General features: G+C 45.3%; 1 protein-coding gene across 4 annotated transcripts; it reads left to right on the top strand.

Moving 5' to 3' along the window:
* Positions 1-3,701: 3,701 nt before the first annotated feature.
* Positions 3,702-18,902, top strand: LOC118400270 (von Willebrand factor A domain-containing protein 1-like). Of its 4 annotated transcripts, none has more exons than XR_008074278.1 (6): positions 3,702-4,278; positions 11,137-11,688; positions 11,816-12,142; positions 12,375-12,650; positions 12,907-13,193; positions 17,618-18,902. XR_008074278.1 is itself a non-coding variant. In XM_052473492.1 (6 exons), the coding sequence occupies exons 1-5, from the start codon at positions 4,194-4,196 to the stop codon at positions 13,011-13,013; spliced, it is 1,347 nt and encodes a 448-aa protein (XP_052329452.1). In that variant the 5' UTR covers positions 3,702-4,193; the 3' UTR covers positions 13,014-13,039; positions 17,618-18,902. The 4 variants fall into 4 exon arrangements, 3 of the variants coding, with proteins under 3 accessions (XP_052329452.1, XP_052329451.1, XP_052329450.1); XM_052473492.1 differs by having other exon boundaries at positions 12,907-13,039; XM_052473490.1 differs by having other exon boundaries at positions 3,703-4,278; positions 13,102-13,193; positions 17,618-18,901.
* The last annotated feature ends 2,635 nt before the right edge of the window (positions 18,903-21,537 follow it).

Here is a 21,537-nt window from a genome sequence, read left to right as displayed (position 1 = left end):
AGTCGTGGGTTAACAGGGAGTACAGGAGGGGACTGAGCACGCACCCCTGGGGAGCTCCAGTGTTGAGGATCAGCGTGGCAGATGTGTTGCTTCCTAACCCTCACCATCTGGATGCGGCCTGTCAGGTAGTCCAGGATCCAGTTGCAGAGGGAGGTGTTTAGTCCCAGGATCCTTAGCTTAGTGATGAGCTTTGAGGGTACTATGGTGTTGAACGCTGAGCTGTAGTCAACGAATAGCATTCTCACATAAGTGTTCCTTTAGTCCAGGTGGGAAAGGGCAGTGTGGAGTGCAATAGCGATTGCATCATCTGTGGATCTGCAAAATTCATAGTATTTTTGCAAACGAAAGCCACGATAAGGCCAAGTGCTTCAATGCATGCCACCGGAATGTCACTTTTAAAGGTAGAGTCAGTGATATGACCTAAATGCATTCGTAGAAGTGTCTGTTCTGGTAATCAGAGGCCACATAACATGAGTTGGGCTAACACAAACAAAGTGGTGGGTTAACAGTATGACATAATGTTTAATGTATATCTGTTTCTAACAAAAAAATGTTTTGTTGACATTCCCCCCTTCATTACTATTGAAATTAAATTAAATATACATGAAAAACATACATGACAAATTGTGGACATTATTTTGAAATTGGAAATGCGGGACTTATTTTGGCATGACAAATCAACACTCTTATTTTGAAATCGTAAAATGACAGAATTGTATTTTGCCATAATAAATCAAGGTACAATTATTTTGAAATTGGAACTCACATTACTTTTATTTGAATGACAAATCAAAGGACTCTTATTTTTATTTCAGAAATCGCATGACTACTATTTTGGCATGAAAAAGCAAGGGACTCTTATTTTGTAATTGGAAATGCATGACTTTTATTTTGGCAGGCCAAATCGAAGGACTCTTATTTTGAAAACAGTAATACAAGACTTTCATTTTGGCATGACATATGGCGTGACTCTTATTTTGAAGTATGTTATCCAGTTCAGAGTTGCTGGATATAACTCAGCTGGATGCTGGACGTAACTCTAACGCAGATGCTGGATGAAACTGTGCAAGATGCTGGATGCTGGACGTTACTTTGAGCTGGATGCAGAATAATGGATGTAACTCTGCCGGATGCTGGATGCTGGATGTAACTCTGAGCCAGACGCTGAATGTAACTCTGAGCCGGATGCTAGATGTAACTCTGAGCCGGTTGCTATACTGGATGTAACATCCAAAATCCAGTTCTTTTATTATTGTTTTTATTTATTTATTTATTTTTCACCTTTATTTAAACAGGTAGGACAGTTGAGAACAAGTTCTCATTTGCAACTGCGACTGGCCAAGATAAAGCAAAGCAGTGCGACACAAACAACACAGAGTAACACATGGAATAAACAAATGTACAGTCAATAACACAATAGAAAAATCTATATCCAATGTGTGCAAATGTAGTAAGATTATGGAGGTAAGGCAATAAATAGGCCATAGTGGCGAAATAATTACATTTTAACAATTGAACACTGGAGTGATGGGTGTGCAGAAGATGAATGTGCAAGTAGAGATACTGGGGTGCAAAGGAGCAAAAAAACAAAAAACAATATGGGGATGAGGTAGTTGGGTCGGCTATTTACAGATGGGCTATGTACAGGTGCAATGATCGGAAAGCTGCTCTGACAACTGATGCTTAAAGTTAGTGAGGGAGATAAGACTCCAGCTTCAGTGATTTTTGCAAATCCTTCCAGTCATTGGCAGCAGAGAACTGTAAGGATGACCAGTGAAATATACCTGCTGGAGCGCGTGCTACCGGTGGGTGCTGCTATGGTGACCAGTGAGCTGAGATAAGGCGGGGCTTTACCTAGCAAGGACTTATAGTTGACCTGGAGCCAGTGGGTTTGCCGATGAATATGAAGCGAGGGCCAGCCAACGAGAGCATACAGGTTGCAATGGTGGATAGTATATGGGGCTTTGGGGACAAAACGGACGGATGGCACTGTGATAGACTGCATCCCATTTGCTGAGTAGAGTGTTGGAGGCTATTTTGTAAATGACATCGCCAAAGTCAAGGATATGTAGGATAGTCAGTATGAGTGAAGGAAGCTTTTTTTGCGAAATAGGAAGCCAATTCTAGATTTACTTTTGGATTGGAGTTGCTTAATGTGAGTCTGGAAGGAGAGTTTACAGTCTAACCAGACACCTAGGTATTTGTACATGTCCACATATTCTAAGTCAGAACCCGGCAGTTGCGGGCAGCGATCGGTTGAAGTGCTTGCATTTAGTTTTACTTGCATTTAAGAGCAGTTGGAGGCCACGGCAGTGTTGTATGGCATTGAAACTCAGTGTCCAAAAAAGGGCCAGAAGTATACAAAATGGTGTCGTCTGCGTAGAGGTGGATCAGAGAATCACCAGCAGCAAGAGCGACATCATTGATGTATACAGAGAATAGAGTCGGCCCGAAAATTGAACCCTGTGGCACCACCATAGAGACTGCCAGAGGTCAGGACATTGGCAGTCATTTGAGAAACCAAGGCTGTTGAGTCTGCCAATAAGAATGTGGTGATTGACCGAGTCGAAAGCCTTGGCCAGGTCGATGAAGACGGTTGCACAGTATTGTCTCTTATCGATGGCGGTTATGATATCGTTTAGGACCTTGAGAGTGGCTGAGGTGCACCCATGACCAGCTTGGAATCTAGATTGCATAGCGGATAAGGTATGGTGGGATTCGAAATGGTTGGTGATTTGTTTGTTAACTTGGCTTTCGAAGACTTTAGAAAGGCAGGGTAGGATAGATATAGGTCTGTAACCGTTCAGGTCTAGAGTGTCTCCCCCTTTGAAGAGGGGGATGACCGCGGCAGCTTTCCAATCTTTAGGGATCTTAGATGATACGAAAAAGAGGTTGAACAGGCTAGTAATAGGGGTTGCAACAATTGTGGCGGATCATTTTAGATGTAGAGAGCCCAGATTGTCTAGCCCAGCTGATTTGTAGGGGTCCAGATTTTGCAGCTCTTTCAGAACATCAGCTATCTGGATTTGGGTGAAGTAGAAATAGGGGAGGCTTGGGCAAGTTCCTGTGGGGGCTGTAGAGCTGTTGACCGGGGTTGGGGTAGCCAGGTGGAAAGCCAGCCATGGAAAAATGCTTATTGAAATTCTCAATTATCATAGATTTATCGGTGGTGACAGTGTTTCCTAGCCTCAGTGCAGTGGGCAGCTGGGAGGGGGTGCTCTTGTTCTCCATGGATTTTACAGTGTCCCAGAACGTTTTGGAGTTTGTGCTACAGGATGCAAATTTCTGTTTGAAAAAGCTATCCTTTGCTTTCCTAACTTCCCTGAAAAGTTGCACATTCATTGTTACAGCCCCTACTATAAGTATTGCAATGAGTAGTTTGCTGCCACTCCACCATGTTAGCCTGCATCCTCTCAAGATGTGCCAGCACACTGTTCCGCCCATCCCTGAGTAGAACACAAACCTATTCACTCAGTAATACGAAATGCTCTGAGACCAGGTTGGTTCACTGAAGGGGGGTCCAAGTATGAGGGCAGAGTGATGAAAACCAGTGGAGTCAATAAAGTGTTAATCACATTTGTGAAAATGAGTTTGTTGACAATGTGACGTAGGCTACAGACGCAACCTGGATAATGTCCGAAACTGGGCCAAAATCCAACAAAAGTGATGCCAAAACACTCTGACTGTTGAGGGGAGAAGGATTGAGAAAGGAAAACAGAAAGAGAAGGGGGAGGAGAGGACTTAAAGATATTGGAGGGTGAGGAGGAAATTAAATAGAAGAAGCACTTTATCAGTTGATCTTGTGGAGAGGGGTAAATGCATTCTGTGAAAGTGGGAGACTTGTGCCAGTGATAAAAGTAATGAAATTGGACTAAAAGTGGAAAGAAATTAAATTGATCAAACATTTTTGTATACGTTTTGAACGAGGTAGTGTGGATAATGTCGTCTACACTGTTTGTGTGTGTGTATACCAGAGCGCCCTTGTGTGGTACCAGTTTGTGATTACTTTTCAGCCTTTCTAACGAAGCAGGCTGTACAACAAGACTTATCCCTTGGCGCATGAGAATCTCGAGGAAGTATGAGAGGGAAGGAACTGTAATACAGTACAACAAAGCTATGGACAGTGACTTGAGAAGATCCCATTCAGAGTGCACTTGTTTGCTCTATTTCATCATAACGTATTCATCCAATTTATGATGGAGTGGCTTGGATTTTCCTGTTTGCTGCTCGGTGTGTTACTGTGGCCGAGCAGCACACAAAACGTTGTACCTGGCACAGGTAAGTTTAGTCTACCTTATACAGGTGTGTCACGGTTAGAGAGATGGCTGTGTGCATATTTCACAAATGCTTTTAACAACGTTCCATTCTGCAGAGTTGAAGCTGGTAAAGTTGGGATACTCAGTCACATCATTAGATAATCATTTCTCTAACAATGAACTTCTTGGGATGTTAAACTATGTGCAGTAATATGTATCTGATCTATTAGTGAAGTATAGCCTACATCCACAAGTAGTAACTTATTTCTACTCTGTCTATTCTTTTGTCCTCATCATTGTTGGAGCTGGTAAAGTCGGGATACTCAGTCACATCATTAGATAATAATTTGTTTTTATACACTCTCTCTCACCCACAAACACCTTCTCACTATTATTGACAGAGTTGTCTATACGATTCATGATTTTTCAGTATGTTTGTTTGAGAGAGGAAGAGAGTTCCAGCTCTTGGGATTACAGTTGAAAGGGAGACAATAGAAGTTCTGTCTTCTATTGATATTAGTTGCTATCGTCAAGAAAAACCTTTGCCCTGCTGACCTTGGCCAGAATGTCTCTGGAAATCCAAATGACAGTAACAAGCTGTAATAATAATGGATCCAAGTTTACTTAAAAGTAAACACTTGGATCTATGACTCAGGTGTCTTTGAAAAAGATTAAGCAAAGGCTTTGCATACATTTCTCTACAGGTCATAAAGGTGGGAACAAAGCTAATTTAGTTTTGTGGCTACATTTTAATGACATAAATAGAGAGGAAGAGGAATGCATCTCTCTCACATACACTCTCTCTCACGCCAGCGCAAATCCCCTTTCTCTCTTCTCTCTCCTTGTCCTTCTCTTTTTCCCCCCAGTACTTACACAATCTGCCTTTCAATTTCTCCCTCTACAGTATTTACACACTTTAAGATATCTTGTTTTTGTTTTTGAGATAATACTTTATTTCTCTTGGTGGGGATGCTGATTATAAAAACTATCTTGACTTACCCCACTCTCCCCTATGTAGATGGTTGAGAAAGAAAAGTGCTGTAAATTGTTCCTGAGTATAAAGAGATGATAAGGTGACCATTATAATGTGCTCAACAAAGAGCATCTGGCCAGACTGTGGCTATTCTCTGCATATAATGTTGTCTCTCTCTCTCTCTGTATCTTTCACTCTCTCTCTGTTGTTTGGTCTCTCTCTCTCTGTATCTTTCGCTCTCTCTCTCTCTGTTGTTTGGTCTCTCTCTCTGTATCTTTCACTATCTCTCTGTTGTTTGGTCTCTCTCTCTGTATCTTTCACCTTCTCTCTGTTGTTTGGTCTCTCTCTCACTCTCTCTCTGTTGTTTGGTCTCTCTCTCTCTGTATCTTTCACTCTCTCTCTGTTGTTTGCTCTCTCTCTGTATCTTTCACCCTCTCTCTGTTGTTTGGTCTCTCTCTCACTCTCTCTCTGTTGTTTGGTCTCTCTCTCTCTGTATCTTTCACTCTCTCTCTCTGTTGTTTGGTCTCTCTCTCTGTATCTTTCACCCTCTCTCTGTTGTTTGGTCTCTCTCTCACTCTCTGTTGTTTGGTCTCTCTCTCACTCTCTCTCTGTTGTTTGGTCTCTCTCTCTGTATCTTTCACTCTCTCTCTGTTGTTTGGTCTCTCGCTCTCTCTGTATCTTTCACTCTCTCTCTGTTGTTTGGTCTCTCTCTCTGTATCTTTCTCTCTCTCTCTCTGTTGTTTGGTCTCTCTCTCACTTTCTGTTGTTTGGTCTCTCTCTCACTCTCTCTCTGTTGTTTGGTCTCTCTCTCTCTCTGTATCTTTCACTCTCTCTCTGTTGTTTGGTCTCTCTCTCTCTGTATCTTTCACTCTCTCTCTGTTGTTTGGTCTCTCTCTCTGTATCTTTCACTGTCTCTCTGTTGTTTGGTCTCTCTCTCTCTCTTTGTATCTTTCACCCTCTCTCTGTTGTTTGGTCTCTCTCTCACTCTCTCTCTGTTGTTTGGTCTCTCTCTCTGTATCTTTCACTGTCTCACCGTTGTTTGGTCTCTCTCTCTGTATCTTTCACTCTCTCTCTGTTGTTTGGTCTCTCTCACTCTCTCTCTCTGTTGTTTGGTCTCTCTCTCACTCTCTCTCTGTTGTTTGGTCTCTCTCTCACTCTCTCTCTGTTGTTTGGTCTCTCTCTCTCTCTGTATCTTTCAGTCTCTCTCTGTTGTTTGGTCTCTCTCTCTCTGTATCTGTCACACTCTCTCTGTTGTTTGGTCTCTCTCTCTGTATCTTTCACTCTCTCTTTGTTATTTGGTCTCTCTCTCTCTGTATCTTTCAGTCTCTCGCTGTTGTTTGGTCTCTCTCTTTCTTTCACTCTCTCTCTGTCTCTCTATTTATCTTTCACTCTCTGTTGTTTGGTCTCTCTCTTTCTTTCACTCTCTCTCTGTCTCTCTATTTATCTTTCACTCTCTGTTGTTTGGTCTCTCTCTCTGTTTCTCTCTCTCACTCTCTCTCTGTTGTTTGGTCTCTCTCTCTCTCACTCTCTCTCTCTCTGTTGTTTGGTATCTCTCTTTCACTCTCTCTCTGTTGTTTGGTCTCTCTCTCTCACTCTCTCTCTGTTGTTTGGTCTCTCTCTCTCTCTCTCTCTCTCTCTCTCTCTCTCTCTCTCTCTCTCTCTCTCTCTCTCTCTCTCTGTTGTTTGTTATCTCTCTCTCACTCTCTCTCTGTTGTTTGGTCTCTCTCTCTCTCTGTATCTTTCACTCTCTCTCTGTTGTTTGGTCTCTCTCTCTGTATCTTTCTCTCTCTCTCTCTGTTGTTTGGTCTCTCTCTCACTTTCTGTTGTTTGGTCTCTCTCTCACTCTCTCTCTGTTGTTTGGTCTCTCTCTCTCTGTATCTTTCACTCTCTCTCTGTTGTTTGGTCTCTCTCTCTCTGTATCTTTCACTCTCTCTCTGTTGTTTGGTCTCTCTCTCTGTATCTTTCACTGTCTCTCTGTTGTTTGGTTTCTCTCTCTCTTTGTATCTTTCACCCTCTCTCTGTTGTTTGGTCTCTCTCTCACTCTCTCTCTGTTGTTTGGTCTCTCTCTCTCTGTATCTTTCACTGTCTCACTGTTGTCTGGTCTCTCTCTCTCTGTATCTTTCACTCTCTCTCTGTTGTTTGGTCTCTCTCTCACTATCTACATTTACATTACATTTACATTTAAGTCATTTAGCAGACGCTCTTATCCAGAGCGACTTACAAATTGGTGCATTCACCTTATGACATCCAGTGGAACAGCCACTTTACAATAGTGCATCTAAATCTTTTAAGGGAGGGGGTGAGAAGGATTACTTTATCCTATCCTAGGTATTCCTTAAAGAGGTGGGGTTTCAGGTGTCTCCGGAAGGTGGTGATTGACTCCGCTGTCCTGGCGTCGTGAGGGAGTTTGTTCCACCATTGGGGGCCAGAGCAGCGAACAGTTTTGACTGGGCTGAGCGGGAACTGTACTTCCTCAGTGGTAGGGAGGCGAGCAGGCCAGAGGTGGATGAACGCAGTGCCCTTGTTTGGGTGTAGGGCCTGATCAGAGCCTGGAGGTACTGAGGTGCCGTTCCCCTCACAGCTCCGTAGGCAAGCACCATGGTCTTGTAGCGGATGCGAGCTTCAACTGGAAGCCAGTGGAGAGAGCGGAGGAGCGGGGTGACGTGAGAGAACTTGGGAAGGTTGAACACCAGACGGGCTGCAGCGTTCTGGATGAGTTGTAGGGGTTTAATGGCACAGGCAGGGAGCCCAGCCAACAGCGAGTTGCAGTAATCCAGACGGGAGATGACAAGTGCCTGGATTAGGACCTGCGCCGCTTCCTGTGTGAGGCAGGGTCGTACTCTGCGGATGTTGTAGAGCATGAACCTACAGGAACGGGCCACCGCCTTGATGTTAGTTGAGAACGACAGGGTGTTGTCCAGGATCACGCCAAGGTTCTTAGCGCTCTGGGAGGAGGACACAATGGAGTTGTCAACCGTGATGGCGAGATCATGGAACGGGCAGTCCTTCCCGGGAGGAAGAGCAGCTCCGTCTTGCCGAGGTTCAGCTTGAGGTGGTGATCCGTCATCCACACTAATATGTCTGCCAGACATGCAGAGATGCGATTCGCCACCTGGTCATCAGAAGGGGAAAGGAGAAGATTAATTGTGTGTCGTCTGCATAGCAATGATAGGAGAGACCATGTGAGGTTATGACAGAGCCAAGTGACTTGGTGTATAGCGAGAATAGGAGAGGGCCTAGAACAGAGCCCTGGGGGACACCAGTGGTGAGAGCGCATGGTGAGGAGACAGATTCTCGCCACGCCACCTGGTAGGAGCGACCTGTCAGGTAGGACGCAATCCAAGCGTGGGCCGCGCCGGAGATGCCCAACTCGGAGAGGGTGGAGAGGAGGATCTGATGGTTCACAGTATCGAAGGCAGCCGATAGGTCTAGAAGGATGAGAGCAGAGGAGAGAGAGTTAGCTTTAGCGGTGCGGAGCGCCTCCGTGATACAGAGAAGAGCAGTCTCAGTTGAATGACTAGTCTTGAAACCTGACTGATTTGGATCAAGAAGGTCATTCTGAGAGAGATAGCGGGAGAGCTGGCCAAGGACGGCATGTTCAAGAGTTTTGGAGAGAAAAGAAAGAAGGGATACTGGTCTGTAGTTGTTGACATCGGAGGGATCGAGTGTAGGTTTTTTCAGAAGGGGTGCAACACTCGCTCTCTTGAAGACGGAAGGGACGTAGCCAGCGGTCAGGGATGAGTTGATGAGCGAGGTGAGGTAAGGGAGAAGGTCTCCGGAAATGGTCTGGAGAAGAGAGGAGGGAGGAGGGGATAGGGTCAAGCGGGCAGGTTGTTGGGCGGCCGGCCGTCACAAGACGCGAGATTTCATCTGGAGAGAGAGGGGAGAAAGAGGTCAGAGCACAGGGTAGGGCAGTGTGAGCAGAACCAGCGGTGTCGTTTGACTTAGCAAACGAGGATCGGATGTCGTCGACCTTCTTTTCAAAATGGTTGACGAAGTCATCTGCAGAGAGGGAGGAGGGGGGGGGAGGAGGATTCGGGAGGGAGGAGAAGGTGGCAAAGAGCTTCCTAGGGTTAGAGGCAGATGCTTGGAATTTAGAGTGGTAGAAAGTGGCTTTAGCAGCAGAGACAGAGGAGGAAAATGTAGAGAGGAGGGAGTGAAAGGATGCCAGGTCCGCAGGGAGGCGAGTTTTCCTCCATTTCCGCTCGGCTGCCCGGAGCCCTGTTCTGTGAGCTCGCAATGAGTCGTCGAGCGACGGAGCGGGAGGGGAGGACCGAGCCGGCCTGGAGGATAGGGGACATAGAGAGTCAAAGGATGCAGAAAGGGAGGAGAGGAGGGTTGAGGAGGCAGAATCAGGAGATAGGTTGGAGAAGGTTTGAGCAGAGAGAAGAGATGATAGGATGGAAGAGGAGAGAGTAGCGGGGGAGAGAGAGCGAAGGTTGGGACGGCGCGATACCATCCGAGTAGGGGCAGTGTGGGAAGTGTTGGATGAGAGCGAGAGGGAAAAGGATACAAGGTAGTGGTCGGAGACTTGGAGGGGAGTTGCAATGAGGTTAGTGGAAGAACAGCATCTAGTAAAGATGAGGTCGAGCGTATTGCCTGCCTTGTGAGTAGGGGGGGAAGGTGAGAGGGTGAGGTCAAAAGAGGAGAGGAGTGGAAAGAAGGAGGCAGAGAGGAATGAGTCAAAGGTAGACGTGGGGAGGTTAAAGTCGCCCAGAACTGTGAGAGGTGAGCCGTCCTCAGGAAATCTCTCTGTTGTTTGGTCTCTCTCTCACTCTCTCTCTGTTGTTTGGTCTCTCTCTCTCTCTGTATCTTTCAGTCTCTCTCTGTTGTTTGGTCTCTCTCTCTCTGTATCTTTCACTCTCTCTCTGTTGTTTGGTCTCTCTCTCTGTATCTTTCACTCTCTCTGTGTTGTTTGGTCTCTCTCTCTTTATCTTTCACTCTCTCTCTTTTGTTTGGTCTCTCTCTCTGTGTATCTCTTTATCTTTCACTCTGTTGTTTGGTCTCTCTCTCTGTTTCTCTCACTCTCTCTCTGTTGTTTGGTCTCTCTCTCTCACTCTCTCTCTCTGTTGTTTGGTCTCTCTCTCTCTGTCTCTCTATTTATATTTCACTCTGTTGTTTGGTCTCTCTCTCTGTTTCTCTCTCTCACTCTCTCTCTCTTTCTGTTGTTTGGTCTCTCTCTCTCACTCTTTCTCTCTGTTGTTTGGTATCTCTCTCTCACTCTCTCTCTGTTGTTTGGTCTCTCTCTCTGTTGTTTGGTCTCTCTCTCTCTCTCTCTCTCTCTCTCTCACTCTCTCTCTCTCTGTTGTTTGGTATCTCTCTCTCACTCTCTCTCTGTTGTTTGGTATCTCTCTCACTCTCTCTCTCTCTGTTGTTTGGTCTATCTCTCTGTCTCTCTTTATTCTTTGCTCTCTCTCTGTAATTTGGTTTCTCTTTATATTTTACGTCATTTTTCTTCCCCATCCTTTGTTTTATATGTTTAATATCTCTCACTCCTTTGACAGCCATCTTTCAACCCATTCCTTTATTCAGCTTTTAGAACTCTTGTCTCTTCTTCTTCTTCTTTCCTCTCCTCTCTCTTGACCTGTGTTCTATGGCTTGGATCCCATTATGTTTGAATAAAATGCCTTAAATGATCAAGGTTCATTTTAATGATCACACAAAGAACAGCAAATATTTCAATTTGGACAGGAAGATTAGCAAAGTAAAGAACAACCATGACAGGGAGTAAAACAAAGGCTAACAATGTGTGCTGAAGTGCTTTTCATCGCATGTGTTTTTATGTTGCCTTGTGGAGCATGAATATATATATTTACTCTATATATTAGGTGAATAACTTCAGTGTAATCTCTCTCTCTCTCTCTCTCTCTCTCTCTCTCTCTCTCTCTCTCTCTCTCTCTCTCTCAGCTCTGAACTGTTGTGAGGGGGATATCCTGCTCCTGTTGGATTCTTCAGGAAGTGTGTCATCCTACGAGTTCTCTCGCCTGCTGCACTTCCTGTCCGAGCTGCTCCTCCCCTTCTCTCTGGGGCGGGGCCAGGTGAGGGCGGGGCTGCTGCAGGTGGGCACTGAGCCACACCTGGAGTTTGGTCTGGATGCCCACAGCACCCAGCCTGGCCTGCAGGGGGCACTGCATAGGACCAGGCAACTCCAGGGGGACACCAACACAGAGGCTGCCCTCAGACAGGCCCAGGGGCTGCTAGCCAGAGCTGGGGCTGGGGATGAGTTGGAGCTCCCCAAAGTGCTGGTGTGGCTAACGGATGGGGTACAGCCGGGCATGGTGGATGGACCAATGGCAGAGCTGAGAAGGGCGGGTGTGTCTCTGTTGACTGTCTCTACGGGACACGGGAACTACCAGGTGCTGCAGAGGGTGGTGACCCCGCCCATCGAGTCTCACCTGTACTTTGTGGACATCGATGACATCAGTATCATCACAGAGGACCTGAGGGAGGCCATCATTGGTGTGTGGGGTGGGGGTGTATTTATAGACAAGTATTTATAGACAGGACTGTGATTGCAGATGAAATCCTCTGTAGTGTAAATGCAAACTCTACCCCACTGAGTTGTATCCCCCCCCTTCTCTCTCAGAGCTGATCCGCGTTGAGCGCCTGAGGGTGGTACAGCTGTCCTCCCACAGTGCCGTACTGAAGTGGCGTCCTGTACTCGGATCCAACACAGATTTCTACAGCTTTTTACACTACAGCTCTGTTCTGCCAGGTGGTGGGGAGGGTCAGCCTAATGGCGGGACCAGCAGTGGGGGGCAGTACCACAGACGGACCCTCCCCGGGGACGCCAGCTGGGTGGAGCTGAGGGGCCTGCAGCCAGACACCATCTACACTGCCTCCCTCACCCCCAACTCCCAGTCCAACCATGTTTATCTCAACACTCTCAGTGTCACCTTCACTACACAACCCGGTCAGAGGGGGGAGACGGGGAAGGAGGGAGGGAGAGGGGGATGGAGAGCAGTGATGTGGTAGATAAATTAAATGAGCAAGATAGTATAATAGAAAATAAACACAACCAGCATATATTTGTACATTATAATATATAATAATATATAAATAATTGAACACATTTTTTGTGGATAATAATATTCTCTTTTGTTTCATCCCATCCCATCCTCCCCCTCTCCTATCCTCCAACTTAGAGGTGTTGAGCCCAGCGGTGGTCACAGTGGCAGACTCAGGCCCTGACAGGGTGCGAGTGAGCTGGGGTCCTTTGCAAACTGAGCATGTCCAGCGGTACCAGATAGAGTACGGAGCTCTACCCAGTGGGCAGGTCCACACGGTTAGGCTACATGGACATCAGAACTCCACTCTGCTCACTGGTCTAGAGCCAGACACACAGTACCTAGTTACTGTCAGCGCCCTGTACTCCACAGGCAAAGAGAAGGCCATGTCTGTCAAGGCCTGCACTCAGGAGGGTAAGATGTGTGTTGGTGTGTTTCTATGATTTAAGGACAATTTGACATTTACTGGGTTAGGGGGGCTGTTCCAAAATAGGGGAGGGTTGTCTAGATTTTGGGGGGGTTGCTCTGGGTAGTGTGTTTTCTTTATTTGGAACACAGGAGGGTAGTGCATTTTTTTCCCTGATTTACAATTTCCATTATGCAGGTTTTACGATAGGTCTTCCATATAGCCAAATGCCCTCATCTGATTACTTGCTTCTTCCCTATCAAGGTGCTTTGGTACTTCCCTTATGCACTACACTTCTCTGTGCGATTACTATACCACAGATCAATATAGTGTGGAAGGACCACCAGAGGGCAGGCTGGGCTCATGGATAGTAGCCCAACAAGGCATGGGAGACAAGGTAACCAGAGGCAATTAAGCACAGCTGACGGTACTAATGACATACTCTCCTTCCCCTATAAGAGAGAGAATGGAACCAGCAGAGAGAGAGGGAAACTATCTCTGGAAGATGGCCACCGAGAGAGAGGAGCTATCCAGGAAGAACCACTAAGACGGTGACAATCCCATGACTTTTTGTTGTAGCTTAAAGATAATCCTATTGTGTTCCTGTTTCATCTGGAGAAGAAGATGTATGTTTTTTTCCTTGGAAGATTTTCATTGATTATGTTGAAATGTTTTTGTTGACCAAATGCCCTCAATAGAGAACTGTGTTAAATCAAGAAAACCTACTCCTGACTCGTTTATTCCACCTTCCCGCTTTAGAGTGACGCCCAATTACTTGGTCCGCTCACAATAGTCTACCAGTCAACTATCTATCCTGCCCTCTATCCATACTGACAATAGAGGTAGTTGGATCATTTATCCAGATCTGCAATAGGTTAACTAGCAATCATACCACACATAAAATCATTCAAATATGCACACATTTTCTATATAAATCCACAAGATATAGAGGAATAACTGATTGGCAGCAGAGAGGCCAGGTGCATCATTGGGCATGAAAGAACAGTGAAAACATGCAGCTCAAAAAGCTCCCCCATTGGTCTTGTTAAGGGACAATACAATTATCCTTCCTAGACTAGCCTACAACACCATAATCCAATGACCAATTGAGTGCAATTATACTCCAGGCTGTAAACTGCAGTGAAAATATCATTTGAATAATGGTGCAAAAGTTTTTGGATCGTTTCATTCCATTCGTTCCATCTAGATCAGCTGTGGGTCTACTCTGGAACGATTCTAGATAGGCACAGGAGCAGGCCAGGCTGGTTGTATTTTTGTCTGTTGCGGTCATCATTCTCCCATTCTCCCATGTCGTCCACATAGGCCTATATGCGCCCAGCAGGCCCAGTTATTCAGGAAAGCTTAACACGTTCTGGCTCCTTTCCGATCCAAGTGGCTATTCCTCGACCTAGAACCTGACACTTCAATATGGCCTAAATATTTGTCATTTAAAATGTATTACCTTTTTTATGTGTGGCATTAACACAACTACTCACAATGTTTTGATCTGATTAGGCTACCTGCGCACGTTCATCCACTCTAATATAATTCTACCATCTAAACTGCGCAATGGCCATTTGATTAATGGAAACTTGTTACAAAACAACAAAATGACATTCAAACCAAGCCTTCGATACTGAGTAGGGGTACTGAGTAGGGCTACTGAGTAGGGGTACTGAGTAGGGATACTGAGTAGGGGTACTGAGTAGGGGTACTGAGTAGGGATACTGAGTAGGGGTACTGAGTAGGGATACTGAGTAGGGGTACTGAGTAGGGGTACTGAGTAGGGATACTGAGTAGGGGTACTGAGTAGGGATACTGAGTAGGGATACTGAGTAGGGATACTGAGTAGGGATACTGAGTAGGGATACTGAGTAAGGATACTGAGTAGGGATACTGAGTAGGGGTACTGAGTAGGGATACTGAGTAGGGGTACTGAGTAGGGATACTGAGTAGGGATACTGAGTAGGGGTACTGAGTAGGGATACTGAGTAGGGGTACTGAGTAGGGATACTGAGTAGGGGTACTGAGTAGGGGTACTGAGTAGGGATACTGAGTAGGGGTACTGAGTAGGGATACTGAGTAGGGCTACTGAGTAGGGGTACTGAGTAGGGATACTGAGTAGGGGTACTGAGTAGGGGTACTGAGTAGGGATACTGAGTAGGGGTACTGAGTAGGGATACTGAGTAGGGGTACTGAGTATGGGTACTGAGTAGGGATACTGAGTAGGGGTACTGAGTAGGGGTACTGAGTAGGGATACTGAGTAGGGATACTGAGTAGGGATACTGAGTAAGGATACTGAGTAAGGATACTGAGTAAGGATACTGAGTAGGGATACTGAGTAGGGGTACTGAGTAGGGATACTGAGTAGGGGTACTGAGTAGGGGTACTGAGTAGGGATACTGAGTAGGGATACTGAGTAGGGGTACTGAGTAGGGATACTGAGTAGGGGTACTGAGTAGGGATACTGAGTAGGGGTACTGAGTAGGGGTACTGAGTAGGGATACTGAGTAGGGATACTGAGTAGGGGTACTGAGTAGGGATACTGAGTAGGGGTACTGAGTAGGGGTACTGAGTAGGGCTACTGAGTAGGGGTACTGAGTAGGGATACTGAGTAGGGGTACTGAGTAGGGGTACTGAGTAGGGATACTGAGTAGGGGTACTGAGTAGGGATACTGAGTAGGGGTACTGAGTAGGGGTACTGAGTAGGGGTACTGAGTAGGGGTACTGAGTAGGGATACTGAGTAGGGGTACTGAGTAGGGATACTGAGTAGGGATACTGAGTAGGGGTACTGAGTAGGGATACTGAGTAGGGGTACTGAGTAGGGGTACTGAGTAGGGCTACTGAGTAGGGGTACTGAGTAGGGATACTGAGTAGGGGTACTGAGTAGGGGTACTGAGTAGGGATACTGAGTAGGGGTACTGAGTAGGGGTACTGAGTAGGGATACTGAGTAGGGGTACTGAGTAGGGGTACTGAGTAGGGGTACTGAGTAGGGGTACTGAGTAGGGGTACTGAGTAGGGGTACTGAGTAGGGATACTGAGTAGGGTAGGGATACTGAGTAGGGGTACTGAGTAGGGGTACTGACTACTGAGTAGGGGTACTGAGTAGGGATACTGAGTAGGGGTACTGAGTAGGGGTACTGAGTAGGGATACTGAGTAGGGATACTGAGTAGGGGTACTGAGTAGGGATACTGAGTAGGGGTACTGAGTAGGGGTACTGAGTAGGGCTACTGAGTAGGGGTACTGAGTAGGGATACTGAGTAGGGGTACTGAGTAGGGATACTGAGTAGGGGTACTGAGTAGGGATACTGAGTAGGGGTACTGAGTAGGGGTACTGAGTAGGGATACTGAGTAGGGGTACTGAGTAGGGGTACTGAGTAGGGATACTGAGTAGGGATACTGAGTAGGGATACTGAGTAAGGATACTGAGTAAGGATACTGAGTAAGGATACTGAGTAGGGATACTGAGTAGGGGTACTGAGTAGGGATACTGAGTAGGGGTACTGAGTAGGGGTACTGAGTAGGGGTACTGAGTAGGGATACTGAGTAGGGATACTGAGTAGGGGTACTGAGTAGGGATACTGAGTAGGGATACTGAGTAGGGGTACTGAGTAGGGGTACTGAGTAGGGATACTGAGTAGGGATACTGAGTAAGGATACTGAGTAGGGATACTGAGTAGGGATACTGAGTAGGGATACTGAGTAAGGATACTGAGTAGGGATACTGAGTAGGGATACTGAGTAAGGATACTGAGTAGGGATACTGAGTAGGGAGAGATGTATTTTCTATTTTTCAAGATTGTCATACTCTACTTGATTGTGGTGTTGAAAATACAAACCATGATGATAAGTGTTCAAAGTCAGTAATTGGTATGCAGTTACGCGTTGCTTATTGGTTGTGTGTGATATATTGGCACAGAAACCTGTTGGTGGGAAATATGTTGCATATATTTTATATAATTATAAATACAGCAACGAAATGTTGAAAATCTGATTTCTCCCCAGATGATCATTGTCTGCAGCCTGCTCTGATCATAGTGTAATGAGACAGCCAGAGAGAGTGAGCTCGCCCATAGCGAACCCTCAACTTTCTGGCCCATTAGCTGTGTGTGGCATTGACTGTGCCACAAAACCAGTCAATTCGATATCCACGTTTATAAACACTGGGTTGTTACAGTTATTGTAATTTATGGTGGTAATAACTATTTTTTAGTTAATTTTATGAAGGGGGAGGGTGTGCACATTTTATTACAGTAGAAGGGGAGGGTGATGTGAAAATATTTGTAACATTTTATTTATTTAACCAGGCAAGTCAGTTAAGAACATATTCTTATTTTCAATGACGGCCTGGGAACAGTGGGTTAACTGCCTGTTCAGGGGCAGAACGACAGATTTGTACCTTGTCAGCCCGGGGGTTTGAACTCGCAACCTTCCGGTTACTAGTCCATCGCCCTAACCACTAGGCTACGCTGCTGCCCCATAACATTGGGGAGGGGGGTGCATATTTTTTTGGGACCCCTCCACCAGGTACATTTCTAACTGTCCCTTATACTTCTGCTGTCTTTCCTTAATATTAAATTGTTTCCCTCTCAGCAACAATATTGTATTTGTGCTGTTAATTCAATGGTTCCTAACTTTTTTCGGTAACACCAAGTACATTTTGCTCTGCCCGGATTTCCCCATAAGTACCCCCCTAATGTGCATTTTACCAGTAAGTCTATGGTCTCATGAGTCTTCTCAAGTATCCCCTGGTTGGGAAACACTGTATTAATGAATGCTTGTTAAATGGTATTGACATTTAAATGTCAAGAAACCCTTTACTTATCCTGACATACTGTACATTTATCCTACAGTCATTTATAAGGAGTCCATGCCTCCCTTAGGCTTTGCCCCTCTCTTTTTTCATTCTGTGATTTATGGCTTTTAAAACAGAACACACACATTAGCCTGTCCTCTATCTGTGTGTCTCAGTGCTGCCAGCCCTGGCTGACCTCCAGCTGACCCCAGTGGGGCGTGATGCGGTGCAGGTCCGGTGGTGGGGCCACGATGAGGGGGTACTGGCTCAACTGGGACAAAAGGCACCTAAAGGACTCTCAGACCATGAGAAACAAGATTCTCTGGTCTGATGAAACCAAGATTGAACTCTTTGGCCTGAATGCCAAGCTTCACGTCTGGAGGTAACCTGGCACCATCCCTACGTTAAGCATGGTGGTGGCAGCTACATGCTGTGGGGATGTTTTTCAGCGGCAGGGACTGGGAGACTAGTCAGGATTGAGGGAAAGATGGATGGCGAAAAGTACAATTCCTTGATGAAAACCTGCTCCAGAGTGCTCAGGACCTCAGACTGGGGCTAAGGTTCACCTTCCAATAGGACAACAACCCTAATCACACAGCCAAGGCAACGTGGGAGTGGGTTCGGGACAAGTCTCTGAATGTCCTTGAGTGGCCCAGTCAGAGCCCAGACTTAAACCCGATTAAACATCTCTGGAGAGACGTAAAAATAGCTGTGCAGCGATGCTCCCAATCCAACTCCCCACATACAGGTGTGCCAAGTTTGTAGCGTCATACCCCAAAATAATCCAGGCTGTAATCGCTGCCAAAGGTGCTTCAACAAAGTACTGAGTAAAGGGTCTAAATACTTATGTAAATGTGATATTTGTACAATGTACAAATTACCTCAACTAACCTGTACCCCCGCACACTGACTCGGTACCGGTACCCCCTGTATACAGCCTCGTTATTGTTATTTTATTGTGTTTTTTTTGTTTATTTGGTAAATATTTTCTAAACTCTTCTTGAACTGCACAGTTGGTTATGGGCTTGTAAATAAGCATTTCAAGGTAAGGTCTACCTGTTGTATTCGGCGCATGTGACAAATAAAGTTTAATTTGGTATTTAACTTTTTTTAGGGATTAGCAAACATTTCGAAAAACCTGTTTTTGCTTTGTCATCGTGGATATTGTTTGTAGATTGATGAGGTGGAAAAGTGATTTAATACATTTTAAAATAAGGTTGTAATGTAACAAAATGTGGAAAAAGTCAAGGGGTCTGAATAATTTCAGAATGCACTCTAATGAATTATGCTAAATGAGGCAAATATAACTTGTCTGTGTTTTGCCGTACATACAGTAAGACAACTGTTGGAACTGCCCCAGCAGAGCTTCTGACAGATCTTCACTATGGTGCATTACGTTTGTTGGAACATCTCCAGCTCACTGATAATAAACAATGATTAATTTAAGATTGACTTTGAGTGTCTCTGTGTAAGAATTACCACGACAGAAGAGTATGCCGTCATGTCATAAGGAAGACACGTTCTAGGTCAGCTGGGTCAAGATAAAGAGTTGTAGCTTCACCATATAGGTGATGTAATCCAAATGCATGGATTCCATTTCTCTGATTCCAATTAGAAGGACAGGGAGAGATGAATAAGGGTGAAAAGGAGGAGGGGTGGATGGAGGGGAAAAAGAAGACAACTGCATATTTTTTATCTCCCATCATCCATGTCACATAGGCATTTCTGGAAGAAAAAAAATATACAGCATATACAGTTCATGAATAAAAGGTGAAAATGTACTTTCTCACACAATTTTCAGTTTTTGATTTCTCCCATAATGCAATCAACACGTGAGCCTAGCTCTTGTGAACTTGCTTCTGAAGAGCACCATCTAGTGGGACACATATTTTACCACAGGTTGTGACAATCAGGCCTACGTTAAACTTTTTTTCCCTGCTGCACTGTATGCACAGTACACCCCTAAGTGTGAATGTAATGCAAAAAAAATGCATGTCCTTCATTACTCAGATCTTTGCTGATGAAACTGTCTGACACTTTGCTGATGACACTGTAGTCTCTACCAATGATGTAGCATTTTTTTAGGTGAGGGAAAGCAATTTTTTTTAATGGCGTCATCATTTCCTCAATCAAAGTTTTTACTGACAGATGCACCCAATTGAATTGCCTATCATTATAGAATATGCATATCATGCATCCTCCAATTGCAACGTCTGCCTATGCCCACACATAGGCTGCGTTTACACAGGCAGCCCAACTCTGATCTGCTTTTTCACTAATTGGTCTTTTGACCAATCAGATCAACTTTGAAAAATATCTGATGTGATTGGTCAAAATACCAATTAGTGGAAAAAATATCAGAATTGGGCTTCTTGTGTAAATGCAGCCATTGTGTCTCTAGAAAATATTAGATTTTTAATACCCTCAAATATCAAGTTAAGCATAGGCTAAATAATTTCAAAATAGGCCATCAAAATAGGCCAGAATAGGCCATGATAATTCTTCACATTTTACCCGGTGAAACCTGCAAACTGCCAGTCATTGATTGATCTCAATCAGTTTCATGGGAATATGCATTTTATGCATATTTCATGAGCAAATTACAGCGGATGGTGTTAATTAAAACTTTTAGCCTTTCTTATATTTTGTTTTAATCAAAGCATATATCCTACTATCCTACTATATCCCGGTCACAACTTGCAGGCTTGTTTTCAAATTGCTGTGCGTTTTGTTGCCAACCTATTTTGCTACCTGACAACTTTACGGGTTTCACTTTTTAATTACCGTTCATATATTTATTTTTTCCTCAACTTTTTCACTCCGGACGCTTTATCTGGACACGATTCGTCAGGACCTCCAACAGCCGAAGCTAAGTAGTAACATTAACATGATGCCTTCTAATTGCAGCCGCTGTGCTCGCCTTACGGCGAGGATAGCTGTACTGCAAGCCCAGCTTCAGACGCAATCGTTAGGCAAGGGTAATTTCAGTGTAGGAAAGGATGAAACAGCGTCTGTGCCACCAGTAAGTACAGATAGTAGTATAAATCCCCTGGCACAGTCCCCGCAGCCGGACAACTTTCTCACGGTTTCTGGAAGGAAATGCTGTAGGAACGCTCAACCGGTGTCGCTCAATCAGCCGACAGAAACTTTCAACCGGTTCTCCCCATTAAGCAGCGGGTCGGTGTCAGAGGCCGAGTCTTCTCTGGTCTCTACTCCTCCCGTTACGGGGTCTGAGACGCCGAAGCTTCCCACCATTAGCTCTGACAAATTGAAAACTCTAGTCATTGGAGACTCCATTACCCGCAGTATTAGACTTAAAGCGAATCATCCAGCGATCATACACTGTTTACCCGGGGGCAGGGCTACCGACGTTAAGGCTAATCTGAAGATGGTGCTGGCTAAAGCTAAAACTGGCGAGTGTAGAGAGTATAGAGATATTGTTATCCACGTCGGCACCAACGATGTTAGGATGAAACAGTCAGAGATCACCAAGCGCAACATAGCTTCTGCGTGCATATCAGCTAGAAAGATGTGTCGGCATCGAGTAATTGTCTCTGGCCCCCTCCCAGTTAGGGGAGTGATGAACTCTACAGCAGAGTCTCACAACTCAATCGCTGGTTGAAAACTGTTTTCTGCCCCTCCCAAAAGATAGAATTTGTAGATAATTGGCCCTCTTTCTGGGACTCACCCACAAACAGGACCAAGCCTGACCTGCTGAGGAGTGACGGACTCCATCCTAGCTGGAGGGGTGCTCTCATCTTATCTGCCAACATAGACAGGGCTCTAACTCCTCTAGCTCCACAATGAAATAGGGTGCAGGCCAGGCAGCAGGCTATTAGCCAGCCTGCCAGCATAGTGGAGTCTGCCACTAGCATAGTCAGTGTAGTCAGCTCAGCTATCACCATTGAGACCGTGTCTGTGCCTCGACCTAGGTTGGGCAAAACTAAACATGGCGGTGTTCGCCTTAGCAATCTCACTAGGATAAAGACCACCTCCATTCCTGTCATTACTGAAAGAGATCATGATACCTCACATCTCAAAATAGGGCTACTTAATGTTAGATCCCTTACTTCAAAGGCAATTATAGTCAATGAAC

The sequence above is a fragment of the Oncorhynchus keta genome, chromosome 21 (assembly GCF_023373465.1).
Source record: "Oncorhynchus keta strain PuntledgeMale-10-30-2019 chromosome 21, Oket_V2, whole genome shotgun sequence".
In the NCBI taxonomy this organism is placed as follows: Eukaryota; Metazoa; Chordata; class Actinopteri; order Salmoniformes; family Salmonidae; genus Oncorhynchus; species Oncorhynchus keta.
Note: the sequence above shows the minus strand (reverse complement) of the source record. Positions and strands in the feature narration are given on the sequence as shown.